The sequence below is a fragment of the Delphinus delphis genome, chromosome 11 (assembly GCF_949987515.2).
Source record: "Delphinus delphis chromosome 11, mDelDel1.2, whole genome shotgun sequence".
NCBI lineage: Eukaryota > Metazoa > Chordata > Mammalia > Artiodactyla > Delphinidae > Delphinus > Delphinus delphis.
Genome location: NC_082693.1, coordinates 10,944,242 through 10,962,454, shown reverse-complemented (window position 1 = coordinate 10,962,454; position 18,213 = coordinate 10,944,242). Strand labels below are relative to the sequence as shown.

At 47.7% G+C, this 18,213-nt stretch overlaps 1 protein-coding gene across 1 annotated transcript in view; it reads left to right on the top strand.

Annotated features, from left to right (window-relative positions):
• The window catches only part of GRIN2B (glutamate ionotropic receptor NMDA type subunit 2B), a 409,891-nt gene extending 397,037 nt beyond the window's left edge, over positions 1-12,854 (top strand). Inside the window, exons 10-13 of the mRNA XM_060026118.1 lie at positions 3,185-3,345; positions 5,139-5,326; positions 7,898-8,136; positions 10,947-12,854. Coding sequence (XP_059882101.1) covers positions 3,185-3,345; positions 5,139-5,326; positions 7,898-8,136; positions 10,947-12,854 — 2,496 coding nt within the window. The remainder of the gene's footprint in view (positions 1-3,184; positions 3,346-5,138; positions 5,327-7,897; positions 8,137-10,946) is intronic.
• Positions 12,855-18,213: the final 5,359 nt, after the last annotated feature.

Here is an 18,213-nt window from a genome sequence, read left to right as displayed (position 1 = left end):
CTTTGGTGTCATATCTAAGAAACCTTTGTCTAACTCAGGGTGACAAAACCTTTCTCCTATATTTTCTCCTGGAAATGTTATAATTTTAGGATTTGCATTTAGATATATGATCTACTTTGTGTTAATTTCTATATATCTTGTGAGGTATGGGATGAAGGTTTTTTTGCATATGAATAGCTAGCTGTTCTGACACCACTGGTTGAAGACTGTCCTATCTGTCCCGAATCACCTTTGCACCATACGTGTGTTGGTCTGTTGGGGCACTCCATTCTGGTCCCATAATCTCTTCACTCTCTCTATGCTAATATCCCACTGTCATGATTACTACAGCTTTAAAGTCTTGAAGTCAGGTAGTATAAGTCTTTCAACTTTGTTCTTCTTCTTCAAGGTCATCTTGGCTATTCTAGGTCCTTTATTATTTCTTTAGTATTTATGTATTCAAAGATATAGTTATAAAACAGCATCTAGAAATCTAAAGATAACTTAGAAATTAAAGTTAATTAAGAGTAGTATGGAAACTTTCCATAATCTAGCTTCATCAGGACGTGAGGCACTCTGGGTATCACATTCCATTTGGTTAATCAAAAATTGTTGTATCTATAGAGAACAGATTTGTGGTTGCCAAGGGGAAGGCAGAGGCGGGGGGCAGGGGAAGGATTGGGAGTTTGGGATTAGCAGGTGAAAACTATTATATATATAGAATGGATAAACAACAAGGCCCTACTGTATAGCGCAGGGACCTATATTCAATGGCCTGTTATAAACCATAATGGAAAAGAATATGAAAAATAATATATATTTGTATAACTGAGTCACTTTGCTGTACAGCAGAAATTAACACAACACTATAAATCAATTATACTTAAATAAAAAAATTTTAATTAAGAAAAATTATTGTATCTACCTTACATGGATTGCCGATTTTCAAAACAACTAGAACATAAAAATTTATACCAGAATTGTACTGGACATGATTTCAATTTTCATTGATGTTTCAGAAAATACTTTGGACCCTAGTATTTGGACCCTGTGAGCATCAGTTGTCATTGTCCTAGCAAAGTGGGGAATTACTGATTAAAGGGAGCTCATCTGGTTATACTGCTGCCTGCCATGGTATCTACTCTACTTTTGATTGGGGGATACCTTTTCTCAAACATCTGAAGTGTTATAATTGACAGTTCTATGCACAGCATTCTGTCTCTTCCAACAAAACATATCCCTGTTTACTTTAAGCTTGTTATCTGCTGGGGACCATGAGGAATACTATTAATTAAGCCAGCTGATTCCTGATAATGTTAGCCATCACTGCTGCTGTGGGACATTGAGCAAATTGCTTGTCCTCTGTGGGCCTCTGTCTTCATTTGTAAAATGAAAGGTTTGTACTAGTTAACCTTGAGTGGCTCATCCAACTCTAAAATTCTTTGACTCTTTTATAGTGTTTTTTTTTTTTCACTTAAAAATCACAACCTGTTTAAAAATAATTAAACAGAAACTCTTAATGGCAAAAAGCACCACGGTAAGTCAGAAAGTAGTGGTCTTTTGATGCGTCTCAGATTACCTAATGAACACCACTGCATGACCTTACTTTTAACTATGGCCAACTTTAAGCAATGAAGATGGCATTTATGGTTCCTGGTGCTGTGATATTTTGTGGTCCATGAAATCCCCATATTCTGAGAAGCTCTTGAGTGTCTCAGGTCAAGGGAGGGAGGAAGGAGAATGGCTTAAAGTCCAGACAGCTCCAAAGCTTCAGAGTACTCCTGAGTTAGATTTTCAAATGTATCTCCACAGTAAATGGTATAGTATTGAAACCAAGTGGACTTCAAATATCTAGATTGTCTTTCCTATACCAAGGCACAGCACATATGACCACACACTCTGGTCACATTCCATCTGATCGTTGCTGTTCTAATAGAATGAGAAACTTAGAAAGTATGAAGTTTACTAGGGAATGCAGAATATAGACATGAATTTAAAATAATATAAGGGGTCTTCTTTGAGCACTTGCTGTGTGCAAGATGCTGTGCCATGCACTTCTTGTACATTGTGTCATTTAACACAACACACAACGATCTTGAAAAGTAGACATTATTGTCTCCTTATTACATATGAGGAAATGATGCACAGAGAACTCCTGTTACTTGCCCCACGTCACACAGTAGCAAGTGGCAGAGCTGCTCTTCAGTCCATATCTGTCTCAATCTAGAGCTTCATGACTACGTCGGAGACTAGCTCTCAGAACTTAGCCAGCTCATTTAGAAAGTAAATGAATTAGTAGTATTAATTATGATCTAAACCAAGAACACAGAGTACTGGTGGGTCACTGTTGGGTAGACTTGATGGAAGGAAGAATTCATAGAAACTGTCCTGAAGAAATTGCTTTGAGTTACATGTTGAGGTGAAGGACATGAATTGGCCCCGGGGAGAAAGGTGAGTTCATGCTGAGGGAACAGACTCTATGAGGCTGTGAAGGTACAAGTGAATGAATTGTGTGTTCAGGAAGCAACATAAAGACTTGCTCATTGCAGGGCAATGGCCAGAAATAAAGCTGATGTCATAGGGGTGAAAATCCAAGAGATTTCACTTTGTGATGCTAAGCCCTGGTAATCCACACTCAGTTCTTAAACACAAGAGGGAACATAATTAAAATTGCATTTGCTTTTACAATTTATCCTACAACTCATGTAGGATAAACATGGGCTTTTAAAGCATCAAGCAAGGTCAAGAGAAAACTTCTTAGCAAAACATATTAGCTATCCAACAAGTGATTTTCAGGAGTATGTTGTAGCTTACCTCACTAAGGTCCTATAGCCTCGATAGCGCAATGAAGGGGCCTGCAAGCAGATTTCACACGATTTTCAGAAATAAAGGTAACCAGCCCACTGCAGTTAAGCTAATAGCACATTTCCATCATCCCTGGTTCTGTGCAGTGTGCATAAATGCGGCACACAAGTGTTACAGATGCAAGTCAAGGGTGGGCAGATAGAAAGCTCTCAACAACGTGGAATAAATTGAGTTGAATTGAAGTTCACTTTCAGATAGCAATTGCTGCTCCTGAGTGAGGGCTAATGTATTTGGTGAACTTTTGTTTGTCCCTTCCATGATAAATCCACTAATGCTAACGTAATATCTCTTCACATTTTCTGAAGTCCTCATATTATTCTCTCTCTCTCTCTCTCTCCAGTTCCAGAGACCTAATGACTTCTCACCCCCTTTCCGCTTCGGCACTGTGCCCAACGGCAGCACGGAGAGGAACATTCGCAACAACTATGCGGAAATGCACGCCTACATGGGGAAGTTCAACCAGAGGGGCGTGGACGATGCACTGCTCTCCCTGAAAACAGGGTAAGAACTGCTTCCAAGCTCAGAACCTTGGATACGTTGCTCACGTTTATGAAACATACGTGGAATCAGATGTGCCATGCTTGGTGCCACGCCACGTTAAAGCAAAGCAGGCTGCATTTGCTCTTTGTGGATCTCCGAGTTAAAGTGACAGTGTAATTCAGGCCAGCGCACAGAGGTCCCTATGCTATTACTCACGTCTATGTATTTTTAATAAACTGTATTCTACTTGCATTAATGTAAACATGAAACAAGAGGTAATAGATGTAAAAGTCAAAGGGGAGAGTCAAGGCTAAAATTCACACGTTACACACGAAATAAAGACCTGTTGACCAAAAGGTGAAAATGATGATTTTGGTGTCTTATGGACAGGGAGAAATAAACAATGAAAGGGTAAAAGTTTTTAGACAACACACAGTAAGAATGTGTTAACCGATCTCCAATTCCAACAAAATTGGCATTCTTTGCTCCAGCTCTATAATCTCAGTTCATTCACTAAAAGGAGCTCATGAACTGCAAATAGGTTTGCTTGCATAATCTCAGCCACATTCATTCATTTGGCCTTCAGAAGCCACAGCTGCAGAGTAAGACAGACAATTGACCATGAGAGTTGTTGGAATTTGAAGGTCCTGGGGCCTCGTAGCTGATTTCCTGTGTGTTGTAGCTTAACTAACAACACTTAGACCTCCTGGTGGCTCTGGTTCTGGAAGAACCACCCAGATGCATGTTTACTTAAATACTGTTAGCCTCTGTCTTATCATTATGAAGTCACGGCAGATTTCAGAAGATGGGATTTGAGTTTGGGGTGGACTAGTCTGGGCAGTCTGGTCCCTGGTACAATCACAGTTGTCAATCAGAACTTTGGCTTTTTGATGGACACTCCTCCTAAAGGTTACTCACAGGCCTTTTGAAAAAATGTTCTGTGTCTTATCATGCCAGAAAGGATTTCTTTTTTCTTAAGGAGGAGTAAAGCTAACTTGACTTGTAAAAGTGAAGAGGATGATGGCTGCCTTTCTTTCTTGCAGACCTCTCTACTACCTATATGAATATATCAATTTCTGCTTCCCCCTTTGATGTGTTTAAATACTGACCTATACCTTCCTGGCCCCGCCCCTAGCTTTATCCCCTTCCCTGTATATTCTTTCCTTGAAAAGCACAGTATGTACAATGAGATTCTCATACGTTTGGGAATCTGAGACCTCTGACTTCTCCTGCATGCTGCATTGGCTTGTGGTTTCACCATTGGCTCTTGACACAAGCTTGTACTGCCACCACCCCAATGACTCACTTCTCTCCTTGCGCTGCAAAACAGAGCATTGAAACCCTTCTGACTGCAAACAAAGCATTGTCCATCTAGTGCTACACGTCTACCTACACTTACCCCACTCCGGACTGTAACGAACGGAGAAATGAAAAATGGTATAGAAGTCTAACCCATGCTATTTGCTGTTATCATTGTGACGGTTCCTTTTCATTATTTCTGTTATTATTTTTATTGATTCCTTTTTACTCCTTCTCCTTTCAGACACAGCTTACGAGTTGGCTTCAGGCCCAGCTTACATTCTCATCATTCCCAGTGGGAGGGAGAGAACTCCTCCTGTCCACCTGAAATCGCACAAAGAACAGCCTGGGATTTAGGCTTTAGTTTCTGGCTGAGTTCCACCTTGAGCCTTACTTTGAGCCACTTCCCCCCATAGTCTGCTGGAGCCCTACTGCTTCCTATTAATGACCCCAGTGGTAGATTTGTACTAAAATTCCTCCACTGGACTTGCTTTGTTTGTTTCTTTCTCGCACAGGAAACTGGATGCCTTCATCTACGATGCAGCAGTGCTGAACTACATGGCAGGCAGAGACGAAGGCTGCAAGCTGGTGACCATTGGCAGCGGGAAGGTCTTTGCTTCCACTGGTTATGGCATTGCCATCCAAAAGGATTCTGGATGGAAGCGCCAGGTGGACCTTGCTATCCTGCAGCTCTTCGGAGATGGTGAGTTAAAGAAAGGGACAGTGCCTCTTTGGCCTCTCCCGATGGCCAGTCCGAAACATCAACCCTTCTTCCTTCCTCATCCCTCTAACCTCTGCGTTTCCAGAAAAGCATTTCACAGTATACTAGGAGATTTGGAGGGTATATGTTATTCGTTTCCTAACGCTTTGTAGCAAAGTACCACAAACTGAGTGACTTAAACAACAGACATTTGGCTCAAGGTTCTGGAGGCCTGAACCCTAAGATCAAAGTGTCGGCTTTGGTTCCTAATGAGGGACTCGAGGGAGAATCCGCTCCATGCCTCTCCCCTAAGCCATCATGGTTTGCTGGCAATCTACAGCGTTCCTTGGCTTGTAGGCGCATCACCCCTGCTCTACCTTCATGTTCACATGGCTTTCTCCCTGTGTGCATGTTTTCCCTCTGTACGTGTCTATGTCTGATTCCCTCCCTTTTGAAGGATACCAGTTATATTGGATTAGGAGCCCACTGTATCCAGGTGATCTCATCTTAACCAGTTACATCTGCAATTACCCTACTTCCAAATAAAGTCACATCTCAAGGTACTGGGAGTTAGGACTTCAACAAAGGAACTGCGGGGGGCAGTGGGGCGTGGTTATACAATCCAACCCAGGGTGAAATTTGGGGGAGAGGATTAGTCAGTCAAGGAGGTGTGTTTCAGGATTGCAGGGTATGATCAAACCCTCAGGGATAAAGTAAGAGGGGCTGGGATCAGAAGTTCCCCAGTCTTCTCACATGTGGCCAGAGCAGTGGATGGGATTTTGGAAAGGTCTCTGCTCTCTCTGGGCCCAGAGAAAGGGCAGAGACATCCACACGTGGGCATCTGCTCATCCTTCCCTCTCCCATCTTGCTTTTCCCTCTGGAAGAGGGAGGAAGCAGGGCCAGGGTCCTCAGAGACAGACACCGGAAGGCACTCACCCCCCAGAGTGATTCTCGCAGCAGACTGAGCAGACAGCTTGTTTTGAGGAAATCTCATCTCCTGTTTCATTACACTCACGCCTTCCGCATCCCTCTTCACTTTATTGTCTAAAGCACCTACTCCTCCTGTTCGTCTCACAGAAGCTAATCCAGTTAATCTACTTGGCCTCACAGGCCATCAACCAAGCGGTTCCCTAAGTTCTGTCTGCAGAATCTTTGCTGTTAGGGATGCGAGAAGAAGCAGAGGAGCACAGGGAGATTGTCAGACTCTGGGTGAAGTCAGTTGTTCCCTAGTTAGGAAAATCATACTTTGATCCAAGAAATGAGTAAAAAGTGATTTGATTAACATTGGAAAGAGGAGGGGGGTTCCAGGTGGAGGGTTACGAGCCATTTTGGTATAAGAGTTTCTGTCATTGTAATGCAGCTGTCACTTAAAGGCAATAACGGGGCCTCCTTCCACGAGGAAGTGCAGCCATAGAGATGATTTGCAGAAGTTGCCAGGGCTTCGGTCAGATTATTCAGACAAGGTTCACATTTTGAACCAAACTGGAACTATTGGAACAGGCAGTTTTCTTCATGAGATTTTCAGATTTTCGCTTCTCTGGAATTAGATGCATTCTCGAGCATATGGTGTCTGTCATTTTCCTTTTGTCTACGATTTCTACCTTTTTAATTCCTAATTCTAATTTCTAATTCCTAGTATCCACCAGGTTATTGTAACCTGGCATGACTTGAATTAATCAAAACTTCCTTAAGCAGCGTTAAAAGGAGGCAGGTCCGAACTGGGTGGTGTCATTTTACTGCAGCTTCCTCCCTTTTACTGTGAACATTTATATTTTCAACAAGAGATCAGGAAGTCTGAGGACCTCTAGGGAATCAATCAATCTCTCTGCTGATATGTCTCTGTCTCTCCTCCCCCCGACCCAATCTGCTTTGCATATATTTTGAGAGCAATTTTCTGAACCACTTGTTCGGTTATGTTGTTCCTCACTGTCTACCACAACAGCAAGAAAAAGTTCAAAGTGCTTTAGTCTGATACTCGGGCCCTCGGCGATCTTGCATCAACCTTTTGTATTCAGCTTCCTTTGCCTACTGTTACTCTGACTCGTTCTGCCTGCCTTTCCCAAATACGCCTTGTGATTTTCTACCTTCCTCCCCTTGATCATGCTATTTCTGCTGCCTGGAGTGCCTTTTTGTGCAATATAAATTAAAATTCACCCATTCACCATGCCCACCTCCAAGTCCTACATCCTCATGAAAACCCACTGGCCACCCATCTGCAAAATCACTCTAATTCAGGCAGCTCTTGGGACCTGCATATAGCTTGTCATACTGATTGTTTATACACCAGTTTACACTGGGTAAGTCATGGGGAACAGAGGTAATGTCTCCTGTCTTTGTGTCACCGGTGGTATCCACATTATCGTTTTCACTGAATACCTAAACACATCGATATGTGACTACATAACGGTATTTAATAAAATCCTAACTTTCTCTGTTGGTTTTCTTTCTTTATGTCTCCTTCTCTCTTTCTCTCGCATGTTTTCCTCTCCTTTCCCCAACACCCCTCTCGCCCCCTCTCTCTACTCCTGCCCTCTCTCCTCTCTCTGCCTGTTCTCCTTCCCGTCCCGCCGCCAGGGGAGATGGAGGAGCTGGAAGCTCTGTGGCTCACGGGCATCTGCCACAATGAGAAGAACGAGGTCATGAGCAGCCAGCTGGACATTGACAACATGGCGGGCGTCTTCTACATGCTGGGGGCCGCCATGGCTCTCAGCCTCATCACCTTCATTTGCGAACACCTCTTCTATTGGCAGTTCAGGCACTGCTTTATGGGTGTGTGTTCTGGCAAGCCTGGCATGGTCTTCTCCATCAGCAGAGTAAGTGCTTTGATTCAGGTGCTTGGAGCTTGGGAAAGACAGCTCGCTGTGCAGAGCACGGAGAGCCAGGAGGGCACTGACTGCAGCCCGAGGCTGCTAAAGCGAGAAGCCACATCATGTACATTTCCCTGGGGAGGGGGGGGGATGACATCATTTCAAGTGGCTCAGAAAACAGGTGATGCAGTTTTTCCTTCAAGAAACAGATTTCTGTGTGGGGTTTGGGCATTTGGTTCTCAATAAGAACTGGCAGATCTATCAGAATGAAACATTTGGCCTTTTCCCAGATGCCTTTCATCACCATTAGTTAATTCTGCAGAGGTTGGATTAATCATTTAATCCTTTTAAAAAGTCACATTTCTGTTTAAATCATGAACTATATCTCTCTTATTCTGACATCCAAAGGTATACTGTTGGTTATTTCACCGTGCTACTCTATGTTTTAACCATGTGTGAGTTTGGGGAGTTAAAGAGCTTAACAGAGCCTTCAGAAATAAGTCCTGACCTGTAAGAAATTTGCATTCCAGAAACTTCCTTAATTGGAGCAAGAGTATAGCTCAAGTCGTTCTTTATTTCGTGCTCTTCTGTGTGTCTAGTCCAGAATGAGATTTTGAACACAGTTTTGAATATGAACAGAGGGTCACAGGGAAGAGCTAAAAAAAAAGAAAAAAAAAAGACTTCTTTTGAATTTGTTAATAAAGTTATGGGATTCATTCATGAGAGGTGAACTCAAATGTCCTCTTCAAATAGAGGTCTAGGCTTCAGACATAAATAACCAACTTTGTCTCTAATGGAATTATATGAGAAAATGGAGTACTCATTAAATTGTTGCATCTTCTGATCATTTTCCTGTAGTATTTTAGTTGATAGAGAAAGTGTCCTCTCTGGCTGTGAGTTGCTGCAGGCCATTCAGTTACCTGGGAGCAGGAGGTTGTACTGCGTGGCCCTTCCCAAGACCTCTCCAGAGAGGGGGATGGCAGCAGTGGGGGGAACCTGTAATAGAAATCCCCTTTGTAGCCCCTCGACATAATCAATGGCTCTGTAGAGGAAAAGTGCATTTTCTCCTGGCCATAATCAAGAAGGGTTAGAAAGGAGGCCTGAGAAGGAAAGTAGAGGAACCTTCTCTTAAAGATCTCTTATCTCACTGCTGCCTCAGGGAAACTGAGGCTTATCATATGCAAATCTTCCTTCTTTCCCATGTAGCTGCCATTCTCCTTTCTTTTTTTTTTTTTGGTGGTATGCGGGCCTCACTGTTGTGGCCTCTCTGTTGCGGAGCACAGGCTCCGGACGCGCAGGCTCAGCGGCCATGGCTCAGGGGCCCAGCCGCTCCGCGGCATGTGGGATCCTCCCAGACCGGGGCACGAACCCGTGTCCCCTGCATCAGCAGGCGGACCCTCAACCACTGCGCCACCAGGGAAGCCTTGCCATTCCCCTTTCTAATCTTCTCTCCTCTCGTGCCCCTCCATTGGGACAGCCCCTTTCCAAATTTATCCCCCTAGTTTTAAAGATACAGTTCAAACAACCTCCTCTGCAGAGACCTTCCCTTGCCAGGCAGAAAAGTTCCAAATGTGTCCACCTTTCAAGGCAGGGGGCAAGAGACTGGCAGGAGGTTGGCCTGACTTTAGACTTGAGCCCAAGCCTTTCCCTCTCCTGGACGGTGTTCCTCAGGGCTCTGCACAAGGAGCCGCACACAGGGAGTTCTCAGTCAATACTAATTTGTTAAGATATTCATTATTTATGATCAGAGTAACTGAGTGAGAAACTATAAGGAGGAAACCAGGAGCTAAGGAGAGAATAAAGGAGAGGATTCCACAAGATTCTTTCTTTCTTTATTTATTTTCTTGAAGTACAGTTAATTTGCAGTGTTGTGTTAATTTCTGCTGCACAGCGAAGTGATTCAGTTATACATATATAATATACTGTTTTTCATAGTTTTTTTCCATTATGGTTTATCACAGACTACTGAATGTAGTTCCCCGTGCTCTGCAGTAGGACCTTGTTGTTTAATCCATCCTATATATACTAGTTTGCATCTGCTAACCCCAAACTCCCAATCCATCCCTCCCCCACCTCCGTCTCCCCAACAAGGGCATTCTTTATTCGTATTTAGTACTGGGATATCTGTCCCAGGTCCTTCCTGCCCTGGTATAGGGCACAGCAGGAGAAAAATCCCTCTTTGACCCCAGGGCTGCCTGACTGTCTCTGTGAATTTGGTTCACGCTTGGCTCAAGAAGAGAATTGCTCAGTTGTGATTTGGTGACCAAAATCCTAAAAGCTGCTCAAAGTTTGTCAGAGCCGGGAAAGAGTGGCAGTTGTGAGCGCCTGGGCTCTGCCGCACTTTACTGCCAGCCAAGGGTGACCAGCCAGGGCCGAAAAGCCCCAGCATCTGTAGAGCATTGCTACTGATTTCCAGAAGGCTGACAATATTTTTTGCTATCAGTCGATATCATGGCCTCATTTTTAAGACACAAAAACCTCAGCACGGAAAGGAAAATCAATTCGAGTTAGTAGTGGAGTTGAGGCAAGAATGTCCTGTCTTGCAATTCGAATCCATTTGTTCAAGTCACTCGGTGTAGCCGTGTTCCCTCTGGATCACCAGGCCGCCAGCTCGTGGTGCGACTTGCTAAATGCAGGGGGGTAAGGCAGGCAAGCTTCTAGCCATATGTTTCTGTGAGTGTGTAAGACCATCCCTTTCATGTCCGCTCTGACTTTTCTCATCCACTTGGGCAGTCAGTGGTGGGTTGGTTGGGGGGTGCTGTTTATGGTCACTTCCTGCCTCGCCGGAGACCTAACCAGTCCCATCCTCCCTCCAGGGTATCTACAGCTGCATCCACGGGGTGGCCATCGAGGAGCGCCAATCCGTGATGAACTCCCCCACCGCAACCATGAACAACACACACTCCAACATCCTGCGTCTTCTCCGCACGGCCAAGAACATGGCCAACCTGTCCGGCGTGAACGGCTCCCCACAGAGCGCCCTGGACTTCATCCGCCGCGAGTCGTCCGTCTACGACATCTCCGAGCACCGCCGCAGCTTCACGCACTCTGACTGCAAATCCTACAACAACCCGCCCTGCGAGGAGAACCTCTTCAGCGACTACATCAGCGAGGTGGAGAGGACTTTCGGCAACCTGCAGCTGAAGGACAGCAACGCGTACCAGGACCCCCACCACCGGCCGCACAGCATCGGCAGCACCAGCTCCATCGACGGGCTCTATGACTGCGACAACCCGCCCTTCACCACGCAGCCCAGGTCCCTCGGCAAGAAGCCCCTGGACATCGGCCTCCCCTCCTCCAAGCACAGCCAGCTCAGCGACCTGTACGGCAAGTTCTCGTTCAAGAGCGACCGCTACGGCGGCCACGACGACCTGATCCGCTCCGACGTGTCGGACATCTCCACGCATACAGTCACCTACGGCAACATCGAGGGCAACGCGGCCAAGAGGCGGAAGCAGCAGTACAAGGACAGCCTGAAGAAGCGGCCGGCCTCGGCCAAGTCCCGCCGCGAGTTCGACGAGATCGAGCTGGCCTACCGCCGCCGGCCGCCCCGCTCCCCCGACCACAAGCGCTACTTCAGGGACAAGGAGGGGCTGCGGGACTTCTACCTGGACCAGTTCCGCACCAAGGAGACCTCGCCGCACTGGGAGCACGTGGACCTGACCGACATCTACAAGGAGCGCGGCGAGGACTTCAAGCGCGACTCGGTGGGCGGAGGAGGGCCCTGCACCAACCGGTCGCACCTCAAGCACGGGCCGGCTGACAAGCACGGCGGAGTCGGTGGGGTCCCGGCCCCCTGGGAGAAGAACCTGACCAGCGTGGACTGGGAGGAACGCTCCGGGGGCAACTTCTGCCGCAGCTGCCCGTCCAAGCTGCACAACTACTCGAGCGCGGTGCCCGGGCAGAACTCGGGCCGGCAGGCGTGCATCCGCTGCGAGGCGTGCAAGAAGGCCGGCAAGCTGTACGACATCAGCGAGGACAGCTCCCTGCAGGAGCTGGAGCAGCCGGCCGCCCCGGTGGCCGTGCCGTCCAGCGCGCCCGCCGCCAAGTACCCCCAGAGCCCGACCAACTCCAAGGCGCAGAAGAAGACCCGGAACAAGCTGCGGCGCCAGCACTCCTACGACACCTTCGTGGACCTGCAGAAGGAGGAGGCCGCCCTGGCCCCGCGCAGCGTGAGCCTGAAAGACAAGGGCCGCTTCCTGGACGGCAGTCCCTACGCGCACATGTTTGAGATGCCGGCGGGCGAGAGCGCTTTCGGCAACGGCAAGGCGGCGGCGCCGGCCGCGGGACATCACCACCACGGCAACCATGGCAACCCCGGCGGCGGCGGCGGCGGCAGCGGCGGCAGCGGTAGCGGCGGCGGCGGCGGCGGCGGCAGCTACATGCTCAGCAAGTCGCTCTACCCCGACCGGGTCACGCAGAACCCTTTCATCCCCACTTTCGGGGACGACCAGTGCTTGCTCCACGGCAGCAAATCCTACTTCTTCAGGCAGCCCACGGTGGCAGGGGTGCCGAAGGCCAGGCCGGACTTCCGTGCCCTTGTCACCAACAAGCCGGTGGTGTCGGCCCTGCACGGGGCTGTACCAGGCCGTTTCCAGAAAGACATCTGTATAGGGAACCAGTCCAACCCCTGTGTGCCTAACAACAAAAACCCCAGGGCTTTCAATGGCTCCAGCAATGGGCATGTGTATGAGAAACTGTCTAGCATTGAGTCTGATGTCTGAGTGAGGGAAGAGAGAGGCGAAGGTGGGTACGGGAGGGTCGGGGCTGTGGACGTGTGGTGCGCATGTCACAGAGGGTGACGGGGGTGAACTTGGTTCCCATTTGCTCCTTTCTTGTCGTTTTCATTTATTTATGGGATCCTGGAGTTCTGATTCCTTCTGAGGGCGACCCTGGTGACCAGAACCATCTCTGCTCCCTTTCCAGTCCCCTCCTCCTTCCCGGTCTGTCCATCCTTCCAGTTCCCAGTTCCCGCGAGAGGATACGGTGGGCTCGCTCAGCCGGCGAGGGCGGAGTGGTTGAAGGAAGTGGCCCCACACGAGCTTCCTCCTAGCGTGGAAGGACTCTTTGCCACGCACTTCGAGGGAAGCACGGAGAAGCGGGAGGAGGCCGCGGGAGCGCAGGATAGCTCTCCCCGAACTGACCTTTACGTTTAGGTGAGGAAGCACAGCGCCCCAATAAGCGCCTTTAGCATTACTGCCTGTGAATGAACAGAGGCTTTTGCTAAATTCTTGTTGCTTAGATGGCGTGTGTTTGGGGATCGTGCGCCAGGCAGAGGGTGGGAAGCCACGTGTGTTTCTATATAAGCCAAAAAAAAAAAAAGTTTGCTTCAATTCCATGAGACTTAGCTGGTAGTGAACTGGAATGAAAGGTCATTGACGGATGATGGAAAGTACATCAGAGCAGTGTTTCATGGCGCATTAGGGGCGAGGAAGGAGGGACTGCGTGTGCATGTGTGTCTATATACACTTGCACACGTGTTGTCTGTACACGCCTGTCATCAGGCCTTTTCATGCGGAGAAGGCAACCTTGCCTCATGATGTTGTTTCTTTCAACAAGCACCGGGCTTGTTTTGGCTTATATACAAACAGAGACGGGCCTGTGTTACCTGAATTTTGGCTGTCTCTCCCCTTGACCCTTCCCAAATGAAGAGAATGGAAGTTCTTGACGGAGAAGTTCCTGTGGTCTAGACAAAAACGTGGGTGAACAGTCCTACAAGGGCAACGTACAAAAATAATTCCTCCGTGGTTGCCAATACATTCCACCAGTTTTGGCCAAGAACTTTCCAGGAAGGCTAAAGGGAAGTAGAAGCAGCCAGGATTCTTTTGGCCCGTACCTGAGGGCAGAAGATTGTACAAAGCTCGTCTGAGCTTTTTGGACCCTCCTCTGGCCAGTTTGTGGGGAGGAGCTAAGTAAGGCTTTGAAGGACAGGGGGGTCATTTGTGGTCGGGTAAGTGAGAGAGGGGGATGTTTTCAATGCTTTGATCCCTTCTTACTTAACCTGGAGCTAGGAGAGCAGGCTTGTTACCCCCCTGAATTGGCCACAACCGATACGGAACAGCCAGTGAAGAGGCACGAGTTTGCTCCACGAGTACAGCTCGGGAAACAGTGGAGGGAAGGGAAGAGGTTCGGAAGCGGGGACGGGAGGCGAGAAGGGACTCCCCCGCTACCCCATTGGGTCTGGCTCCCTGAGGATGTGACGCTGAACCCAGTGTGGACACTCTCTGTAGAAACCCCTCCACCTTCCTGCAACACCTCCTTCCCCTCCCAGATAAAGAATAAAGAATAATATATATATATATAGATAGATGAGGGCACTGGCAGATGTGATACCCCCTTCACTCAGAGTTGGAAACTTGAGAAGGGAAACGAATACTTGTCACTGCCAGGCCTGAAACTTGGGGTAGGCGTGTTCCGTGGGTCAGTTCCACTGTCCTGCCATCGTCTCCTTACCCAGGGTGGCAGCCAAAGAGCCAGGTCCGTTTGGAGGCTTGGCTGCAGGGTCTCCGTGTCGCACACAGGACACATAAACCAGAAAGGTGCTCATCCTCCTCTGGAAGGAAGCTGCCATGTCTCTTCAGGTCCCACCCGCCCCAACTCACCGCCCTTCCTCACCCCCCAGCCCTTGACTGCCGCCCCCGCTCTCCTCCTTGATTCTTACCTCAGTATCTTTCATTTTCAAGCCAACCGAAGGCCTTGTAAAGCTTTGTTTTCTTTCTAAAACAAACCTGGGGGCAAGGGGCTGAACCTCTCACAGATTTGGAGAGAGGAGCACGGAGTGCTTTACCTTAGATTCAAGGAAGGACCTTGGAGAGAGAGGACAGAGGGCGTGAGACATCTCCAGGAGGAAGAAGGCGAAGGGCCGTCAAGCATTCTTTGCCCCGACTCTGTCCCAGGTCAGGGGCTCGTCCCTCACTCTTCCTCTTACCTCATCCCTTTCAAATAAAAAGAAACCAAACCAACTAACCTAGCGAACAGCAATCTAGAACAAAGGGGGCTCTGGCGTCTCCGCTGGTGACAGAAATCAAGATGGTGTTTATTTCATATGTAAATATTTTGTTTTCTAATTAATTTTGTATAGATAAAGTGTTCTCTCGTGAGTATTCAGGGTGTTGGCCGGAGGGAGCGGGGTCGGGATGGGAATGAAGGGGGAAGAAGTGTTTTGTTACGGGCTTTCGTTTTCCATTTCGGGGGAATTGTTTTGTATGGCTTTCGCTTCGGGGTGTCCGGAGAACAGTGAAGGGGAATGGAGGCCACCGTGGTGACTAAGCCAGGGAAGGGCTGCGTGTTCCACCTCCCACCTCACCAGTCTTCTCGTTGGCCTGCGAGAAGTAGTCATGCCTGTCGGCCTGGGCAAACCGCAGGCCCAGCTCCTATCTTCCAGGGAGACCGTAGATCACCAGCATCTGTGCAAAGTCAAGCTGGTGGCGTCATATCTTCCCTGTCGGCACCGAGGGTGGGAAAGATTCCCCAAAGGGCTTAAACCAGAATTGAGGTCAAATCAACCGTAAGCTGAGCTGCAGGAGACTCAGTCTTAAGAAATCTCCCCACAGCCCCCTCTCATGTTTAACAAGCACCTCAGTCACTCGGACTCTTTTCTTCCTACTACCTGGGCTCCAGCCCTCTCCGCGACCCCCTCCATTCCTCTGCAAGCACGCCCAGAAACTTCCCACGAGGTCTCCTTTCTTGAAGCACGTGCTATCTGGTTACAGGGAGGTAGCCCTGGATGCGTGTCTTACAAATGAGCGTGCTTTTCCAGAAAAGCTTACCGGCTCTACTCAAAGCTCAGCGGCCAGAGGGTTCTCTTAGGAAGGTCTCGGAAGTTGGGTTTAGCGGTAGAAGGGTGAGCACAGGAGGGACAGCACCAGTAGTGACTTTATATTCGCCTTGTCCTTGCTTCTGCTGTCAGGAAGGTGCTATTTGCCTCGAGCCAGGTATTCAGAACCCGACCTGGGGTTAACCAGACAAGTAGAATTTCTTTCACTGGACCCTTGGCTTTGTGAAGGGTGGCAGCCTCTCTCTCTCTTTACCACCAGATGACATTTCCAAATCCATTTAGCTGAGATATTACATTACATCTTTTGTCCTATCCTGCCATCATCAAGAGCTGTCAGCTGGGTAATTCCATTTCTCTAAACCCCTCTTTGGCCCCTGTTGGTCACTTCTCTTCAACTGAATGTATGAATTGAGACCAAATAAGATATTCATGGCCTGCTCAAGAAAGCTTAAAGAAAGGAAGGCTGAGCCAGGCCAAGTTCTAGATGTTAACTTCATTGCAAAAGAAGAAGCCAGGAAAAATGCATGAGGATGAATGCAGCTCTCAGCCCCATCTCTTCCACAGATGGGTCTGGACAAAGACACAGTCTGTCCAAACTGTGACGTTCCACAGACACCCTTGGGAGCGCTAATGGTTCCGACTTTCTTCGGAGTCCGTGCTTTCTATCTTTCGTGTCCTCTAATCATTCCCTTCCACTGTGGAAGTGAGTCGCTGGGTGTGGTCCTATATCACTCCTTTCGGTGGCCATGCTTAAATCTCAGCATTTCTACCAACTTCAGGTAATCTGACCCTTGAACTTGCCTGAGTCAAGAGTGTGCACACCCTTCAGAGTGACGCATGTACAGTGGATCTTGTAATTTCAAAGTATGTCACTGTGTTTCTTCAGCCAGAACGTGGGAAACGGCCTTGGTACGGATTCCCCTCTGCTGGCCACAGCCATATTGTGACTGAGGGAGAAAAAAATCCCAAATGATTCCATTCAATGTCGGTGGTGTCAGTCGTGCCAAAACGCATGTGTAATGTGATAAAATAGGAGTCGTCTAGAAAATTAAGGGAATATCACCCGCCCAGTCTTCCATGGCCATCAGAAGTTGCCCAAGGGTGAATTCTCTGCATGGGAGGTGAAGAAACTGTGTTACCAAAACGCAGCGTGCTGGTCACCTGCACATCTCATTTAAGAACTAGGGTTTCTTGGTGTTTTTTTGTTTGTTGTTTGTTTTTTGGTTTGGTTTTTACTTAGTTCAAGGTTTAGGGACAGCATAACCAGATTGTCTGGGCAATAACCTTTGGAAAAAGCTATTCCAGAACTCACTTTATTCTTTTAATTCCCATCTCTTTAAAAAAGCCCTGTCACTGCTTGACAGCCTGTGTGTGTCTGTGTGGTGTGTTAGGAATGATTCAGATGTGTGCATAGATGATGCAGCTGCAGTGCTGTGGACGAACGCATTAGGCATTTCTAGATATTGTGGCCATACCTTCTGTGCTCTCTGAGCCCAAAGCCATACAAGGAATGTGTGCTCAGTAGACTCTGCCAGGTACTTTGGTGGAGTGTTTCATTCTTGAGTGTCAAGAGATTCTCCTTCCTGTCTAAGGAACTCTGTATGGGTGAGAAGCAGCTCAAGGTAGACAGTTACCCTGGAATGGGTCTGGACTTAAAAATGGCATATGGTCCATGGTGTGGCTTCAGAGGTCCTGAGAAGACCTTTCCTTTTCATTCCCCACCCCACTCCAACTACTGGCTTCCCACACAGAACTATTCCTTTAGCCCCGAGCTGCTCATCTGTCATTTAAATGAAAGTCATCCCCGGAAGGGTGCCGTATTCAGCCATATTAGAAGCTTAGACGTTGAAACACCTAGCTTACGTTAGGGTTCTCATTTCTTTTCCTGGAAATAAAGTAACGGTACAGGAGAAGAGGGGGAGCGCAAAGACTGCTAAGGGTGACAGAGTAGGGAGGAAAGACACAGGTTCTAGAGTGTAAAGACGTTCAAAACATCTCATCCTTCTCCTGCTTTTATGAAGGCTCATGGGACACAGGACTAGGACTCCCAGCTGGGAATTATTTTCAATAAGCAGCCATATGAGTGTGTAGTTTATGAATTTCTAACATCTGTACCTTGTAGGACGGGTTAAGGGCTTTGGCTCCTTCTGTAGAAAATGGAACACTGATGTTTCTCCTCTGGTACAAGTTACTGAGTAGACAACTGGAAAGATCAAATTATGATAATAAAAAGTTACTGTCATTGTCTGTCCTCTGTCCCAGTTCAATTAATCTTCCAGTGTAGCTGGGTCGTTCTATGTTCTCCA